Below are 7,644 nucleotides of genomic sequence, written 5' to 3'. Positions count from 1 at the left end.
TAACGCTTCTAACAAAAAAATTTCACAGCCATTGAGTAGTTCATGTTAGTGAGCCTTTGCAGTGTCGCCCTTTCAATTTCTATTGCAATTTTTGCACACATTGTTTCCTTCCACATCACTGTCCTGTAACCTGCTCACTCTGCACGCTGGCAACACTTATGTTAAGCTGCAATCTCCCTTTTAATACTTGAGGCCCAACTCTCTTCTACACAACCCAGCCTAGCATAGGAGGGGAGGCCATATGCACAAAACAATGAAGTAGATATTAAAATTAGTTTATTTTTCTACTTACTTTTAACAAATGAGAAGAAACACAGTAGTCTGTCTCATAAAGAACATTTATAATACATAACAATCCATAAAGCCTCATGGTGAGGTAGGAACAGCTTTGGAAAACAACGCACAGTCATAAAACATACAAAAAGTTAGGTAAAATGCTGCAGCACTAAAGACATTTTATCTGCATGTGCATTTAATGAGATGATAATTGCATTTTACTGTGCCACATCTGACCCAAAGGACAAGCTATGGCAGACACAAAACAACACAACATGGAAGTTTCATACAGAATCACAGAATACACTGGTACACTTCATTGTGCTGTTTCAAGGCAGAACCATAACATGGCAATTTGTGTCTTTTTATATATAACCACATATTAATTGTATGTTACATTCCCGTCAGCATCTTCTTGCCAAAGACACTGGACCATAAAATTTTTGGTTTAAAAGTTTAAACTGAACGACATAGAAAAGGCTCTTGTGCCAGTGAAAATGACTGCTAAACATTCCAGAGTTTGTTAGTAAAACAAAATAGCATTGCCACATGGTATCGGTAGAGCTACATCAAAATAGTGCTATTACAATTCCCATTTCAGATGGTCAAACACTGTATTTGACAAGTTTCAATTTAAAAAACAACAAACAAAAAAAACCCTCCACCTTCCCAAGAGTTTTAACACTGTTTAATGACTTAACTGAAGCTCTATTAAAATAAATATTTTTATATTGTAGAATTACTCTCCATTTATTTGTGTACATGTGAACATCTTAAGACAGCAGGTAAATGACATTTATATCATTCAAATGGTATCTGCTTACAAACAGTAAAAATCTTCAACTCAATACCAGTCAGCCTACTAAACACTTCACATCAGGTTCCATAGGCCTTTTCCCTCAAAACAAAAAATTAACTGAGGATGTCAACAAGATAGAAAGGTGTTAACATAGTCTTCTACCTATTGTGATTTTCCAAGGTGCTCTTGGTGGAAATTTTTCCTATTCAAATTCCATACCTTAGTTATTCAAATGTATCGTTTTCTAAAATGTTAAAATACGTACGGTAAAATTTTTGCGATTTTTTTTTAGGTTCTAGTCCATACTTTTACAATGCAGATGCCCTTCAAAAAAATTAATTAGACAATCATATAAGCTAAAAGGTGACAATGGAGAATTAAATCTCTCTCATCACTAAGGCTGCATTTGGCTGGGGGAAATTTCTGGGTTGGTTTTAATTCAGGCACATGCAGCACCTCCTTCTCACTAAACTGAGACAACAGACAAGTTTCTAAACACATATTCTAAATACACTGATCTTGCTCAAATATAAAAGAGCCAGCAGGAGAGATGCACCTCCTAAAACTGATGCAGTGTTATAAAACAGCGTATTTAAATATTGGGGTTAAGTCTCCTAATAACTCAGGGTATTTCCCTCATTTTCTTTCAGGAAGGAATAAGCTACTTTGGAAAAGACACTTAAATCCCACAATATTTAAATATAAAAGCATTTTTAAAAAAGATAATGCTAATATAGCTAAAAATGGGTTAGAAAGTGCATTGTAAAGAAATAAATAATTCTCTGCTAAAACTCAAAAGGTGAGTCAGCGCCCACTGATTTTGCTATTATGACAAAGTCCTTTGAAAAAAGAGAATCCTATGGTACCACTGTTACATATAAGCTACTTAAAAATTACGAAAAGTGAAATAACTGAAATCTAAGGACTGCTACCTTCAAAGCACGTTTGAAAAAAAAAAATAGCCCTTGTCCCATGCTCATACACCATTTAAAAAAATCCTCATTCAGTGGACGTCTTACATGGTATACAACCTCTAAGAAATAGACCCAATAGAGGGTTTATAAAGAAAACCCCACTGAACATAATATTTTACCAGTTATGCTATGATGTCATTACTGAAATGTTTCTATAACAAACTGTTTTAAGATCTTAATGTTTTATAGTTTAAAGTGTTAAGTCAGGAATGTACATGATACAGCACAATTTGAAGCTTTCTCTATCTTATTCACGCATATAATGAGAATCCCCAATTTCATGTTAAAAAAAATTTTTGCAAAATCCAAAGTAACTACCAGTTTAGGAATTGAATTATACAATATCAGATAAGAGTATTAAAAGATCAAGATGTATTGCAAATTGGCAGGTTATGGTTTTGGCCCATTATAGTAAATGTGAACTTACAAACTATTTTCCTAAAATTACCTCATTCTCATTGGAAAAATCGGCTGTTCTTAAATAGGCCCATTGCCAGCAATAGGCTTACACTAGAAAAAAACACCATCTACCACAAAAGATCATCCCTTTAAAAAGTTAACTGTCAAAGGCCAATGCTTTCATCTTAAGACCCATTAAACAATGAATTATTTCAAATCCTAAAAGGTAGCCATCCCAAAAGTAGTCAGCTATAAAAGTTACTGAAGTAGTCAAGATACCTTGTTTCTAGAAAAATAGAGTTATACATGATAACTGATATTAACATTCATCCTTTTGAGGACAAAAATCTACAGTCTCTTCACAAAGCATAACCCCTCTCTACCAAGAAAAATATAACTTAAATAGCCTTAAATAATATTGGTGTATGGATTTGAAATCCATAGCATCAATGAAATAGCCAAGAATAATTTCCTGTGCAGATACTGCGACACCTTGCAAAATAAGCCACTATGGGAAGATCTGAGCAATGTCAAACAGGATGACTTACAGAATCTTAATTATCAATTTTGTTTTTTACTAATAATAACTCATTTTGTTTCTTAAGAATTTAACATCCAAATTGTATTAACCTTCCGATTTCTTTTTTCTCCCATGTCAGTGGCTCTTGGCAAACCACAAGCATTGCTGGTTGTGCTTGAAAAGCTGTTTGAATTCATTCAGGATTGGTCACCATGAAATGACTTTAACTCTGAAAAGGTTTTTTACACTCACAATTTAAAAGATTACATTAATAAGCTTGCATTTCACATGTAATTACTAGATTAAGTTTAATGTCTTTAAAAATATTACTGTATATATTTTGTGAACAAACTTTCTGCTCAATATTCTAATGCCAATCTTTCAAAGAAAGTAATGCTGGTGAACAGGTCCATGTTTCAGATTAACTTTGGTAAGAAAAAACATGGGTTCAAATTCTCAGAATAATTTAGAAATACAGCCTGAATGTTAACTTTCAACAACCTAAAATATTTAATTTGGTAAACTTTCTTCCCTGATCTTACTGCCCATATGCCCCATTGTGTAAACTATAGTTCAATTTGTTAATTCTCACTATTAGAATAATACTCATCAATGCAGAATAGTAACCAAGCTTTCAGTATTATAAATACCCCATGTGAAGAAAAACAAGAACTTTCGCTAATAATATTCATGAGTCACTCTTAAAATATGTTGCCATTATGCTATGCAATTTAGATCTAAAAGGACAAGTTATATTACCTAAAACGTCAAAGGAAATAAACTCATTGATGCTTTTTGAAGTTCTAGTGATCATAATTCTAATAAACAAAGTATAACACTAGGGGAAAAGAGAAGCAAAGAAATTCCAGTAACAATTTTAATTTATTTATGCCCCTAATTTTTTACCATGGAAAAACTGGAAATCAAATGTCATTATGTTATATAAGGTTTATACTTACTTTAAACAAAAATGTAACATAGTGTTAAAACTGGCTTTCCAAAATTGTTACAGCGGAGCTGTACTCTGCACTAATGGTTACAAAGTTGTAATATAGAACTCTGTTAAGCAGTCCCATTATGTTCTTACAAAAATAGAACTAAACTGAGTGACCAGACAAGGACTTCAATTACACTACTTGGCAAACTTAGAATTTCAATGGAGTCTTTCCCTTCTTGCAGTTTAAAGCAAAAGTCAAATATCGCATCTTTTTCAAGACTCACAAAGATGATTCAGGTTGTTTGTTTGGCATTTTTTTAATCTCTATCACAACAGCAGGGATGCTTTCAACTTTAGTCCTCCTGGGCTTCTCTAGATTGTCACTAAGTTCTAGACAAGAAATGCTAACTGTCGGAGCCTTTTCTGCGTCCTTTCCAGAATGGGCTTGTGGCCGTGTCCCACAACATTGCTTCAAAGCACACTGAGTTCTGCAGGCAAGTTCACACGGGACTACACTTGATTTAGAGCCTACACTAGCAAATTCAGGCTGAATGGTGGTAGCGTGAATTCCGTGATTATGAAAAACGTCCTTAATGATTTTAGCCACCTGCATGTACGATGCCGGGTCTTCACATTTTATGTGAGCGGTGGCAATGATTCTGCTTCCAGCCAGCTGCCAAACATGTAATTCATGAACTTCCTCAACGCCTTCAACATTTCGAAGTTCTTTAATCAAATTTTTGATATCAATTTGTTTAGGAACAGTTTGTAGAAGAATGAGAGCAGATTCCTTAAGTAATGGATAAGTTGTGTAAAGAAGTATACAAACCATCACAATGCAAAGAGTTGGGTCTAAATATAGCACCCAGCAAGGACCAGCCTCATAAACTGTTGCATGAGTACCATTAATTATTTCTACAAATGCTTTGCAGGGGTCGGGGGTACACGGGTTCACACAGAACTCCCCCTCAGGACAACGTTTCCAAGAAAAGTAAAAGACCAAGGCATTTACTACTACAATCACTGAACCCAAAGCATCTCCAAAGACATGCAGAAAAACTCCACGCATGTTGAGTTGTCCGGCCTTATCGTCATCTTCCAATTCCACAAGGTCAGGTTCTCTGATAAGATTCCCATTCACCTGTACTTCCGTTGCATCATTTCTGGACTTTTCTGGATCTACAAAGAAATGAAAATTCTGCATCAAATATGTTTTAAGTGTTTATATAAACATCCTTACCTATCTCGTCTTAAGTGAAAGAGGTGGAAATTTTTCATAAAACATAATAAAAAATGTGCTCGGGGCAATTTAATATAAATTCACACACTGGGAACAAGCCGGGACAGAACGGCCAGGGTGAAACTAAGTCACTGAGATGATACTGCTTCCCCGTTCTCCTAACTACTCTCCTAGCTCGCCCCCTCCAAAGTTCATCAGCTTCTGTGAGAGTGTGGTCCTGTGAACGTTCTACCATACTTTTTGGCACATACCAAAAAGAAAACATCAAATTGAATGCTATGATCCCAAATTAAATGCAACAATGGATAAGCCTAATACAAAGGTCTGATCTGACACAGAGCTCTAGTCACTCTTTGTCACTGAGGTGTTATGGGTTAGTTTACTTTTAAACTTTTATCATGCATATAAATGATAGTCTTTTGGTGGAGGGGGTTTAGAAACTGACAAAACAACAATACAAACATATCAACAACCAAAAACTTCAGGAAAAGTTGGAACTAAATGATCACTATCTACCCTACTAGCTCTTACCCTAGTATGTATCTTTTAAAGAAATTATGCACACCAGAGCAGCTTAATTTTCTTTGGAATAACACCCCTGGAGTGGGAGTAAGAGGAAATTCAATTGTTTATTAAACTTTTTCAATGTACAACTTGAATTTCCTTAACACGATATCCTGCATCTTGAAAAAAGGAAAACTGTCTACCTCATATCATACAACTGGATAAATAAATATAAATGGAAAACAATTGTGAGGAAATACACTAAATTGTTAATGCCCGTGAGCTTGGGTAGTAGGGCATTGGCTGATTCCTTTCTCTCTCTCCTTTCTTTCAACATTTATTTTCCAACTTTCCTTCAAGAGCCCTGGTGTGTAGAATGAACAGCATCCATTAAAGCTATAAGATGAATAAGTCACTTTTATTTTAGTATGATTATGAAAAGTCCTCAGTGAAATGTTAAACATGCCCAGACAAGTCCTAAGTCTAGGATTTTCAGAATTAGGTTAGATTTTAGACAATTAACTGAAACATACACTGCTGTTCATAAAAGAAACCTTTACCCAGGCTTTTGAATTCAGGACAATTAATGGCTAGATGGCTCTGAACACAAAATGAAGAAACTTGTGGAAAGGGTGAAAGAACTACTCGGGCAGAGCAAGGTCTCAAACAGCCACCGACTAAGGACGAATTGGGGGAGTCTCTCCGTTTCCCAGTTAGAGCCAGGAAATTTTATTAGCAAGCATTTCTGATCCTGTTAAAACCAAAATCACGCAGTCTCCCGAAAAGACAGCCTGTAAAGACAGCCCAGTGCGGCTGCGGACGGCGGCGGGCTGACAGTCGCCTCCCGACCCTCCTCCCACTCTCAGATCCGCAGTCCACCTGCACCCCCAGATGCGCCTCCCGCCTCCTAACACCTGGGCTGCAAGGGGGTCCCACTTCCCGGTCCTCCCCGGCGAGCGCGGGACGCGGCGGCTCGGCGCGGGCCGGCTCGGGCACCAGGGGGCGTGCGGCCACCCCGCCCGGGGCCGGGCCGGGGTCGGGGCCGCCCGAACCCAACTACCTGCGGCGGCCACTTGCTCTCCTCACCTGTCCGGTCCAGTTTCAGCCCGTTGGAGTTGCTACTATTGGACACCAGGGTGTTGGTCTCCTCCTGGTCAGGCCTCTGCTCGCCCGGGGTCACGCTGTTGTCGCTGCCCCCGGAGCGGCTGCTCTTGCCGCGGACCCCCTTGGGGAGGCCGTGGCCGTGACCCCCGTGCGAGTGGCCGTGGCCGGAGTCGTTGCCGAAGCCGCTGTGATGGTGGAAGAGGCAGAGCCCCAGCACGTTGACCACCAGCCCCGCCACGCCGACCCCGAGGACCACCAGCGGCTGCTGCATCTCGTGCGGCTCGATGAAGCGCTCGATGGCCTCCAGGAGGATGGCGAAGCAGAGGCCGGTCAGGAAGATGGCGTTCACCAGGGCCCCCATCACCTCGGCCCGGATCCAGCCGAACGTGTTCTTCTGGGTGGCGTGGGTCCGCCGGGCGAAGCGCTCGGCCACCAGCGCCACCACCAGCGCCAGCACGTCCGACAGCATGTGGAAGGAGTCGGAGAGCATCGCCAGCGACGAGGTCACCCGGCTCACCACCACCTCCAGCACCATGAACATGAAGGTCAGCATCAGCATGCACAGCAGCCGGCCCCGGTTCCGACCCCAGCACCCCATGGCGGCGGCTCCGGGGCCCGCTGAGCGCGGCCCGGCGACTCGCGAGGCGGCGCGGCGCCGAGGGTCGGCGACCCGGCCACAGGGGAGGGAGCCCGGCCGCCGGAAAACCGCGGCGGGGCCTCCGCGGCCGGTCGGGGGCGAGCCCGGGTCAAGCCTCCGAGCCCCGCTCCTGCGGGCGGCCCCGGCGGGCGGGCGGCGCGCAGCTCCTCAGGCGCCCGTCCTCGGAGCCGGCGCGGAGGCCCGGCTCAGCCGCGGCAGCCCCCCCACCCACAGCGCGGCGGCGGCGGCGGCGG

The 7,644-nt window shown here is 41.2% G+C and overlaps 1 protein-coding gene across 1 annotated transcript; it reads right to left on the bottom strand.

Moving 5' to 3' along the window:
* Window positions 1-259: 259 nt before the first annotated feature.
* Window positions 260-7,638, bottom strand: SLC30A1 (solute carrier family 30 member 1). The gene is made up of 2 exons (XM_046682555.1): window positions 6,736-7,638; window positions 260-5,084 (listed from the first exon to the last, which is right to left on the bottom strand). The coding sequence occupies exons 1-2, from the start codon at window positions 7,349-7,351 to the stop codon at window positions 4,186-4,188; spliced, it is 1,515 nt and encodes a 504-aa protein (XP_046538511.1). The 5' UTR covers window positions 7,352-7,638; the 3' UTR covers window positions 260-4,185.
* Window positions 7,639-7,644: the final 6 nt, after the last annotated feature.

The sequence above is a fragment of the Equus quagga genome, chromosome 13 (genome assembly GCF_021613505.1).
Source record: "Equus quagga isolate Etosha38 chromosome 13, UCLA_HA_Equagga_1.0, whole genome shotgun sequence".
Lineage (NCBI taxonomy): Eukaryota > Metazoa > Chordata > Mammalia > Perissodactyla > Equidae > Equus > Equus quagga.
Note: the sequence above shows the minus strand (reverse complement) of the source record. Positions and strands in the feature narration are given on the sequence as shown.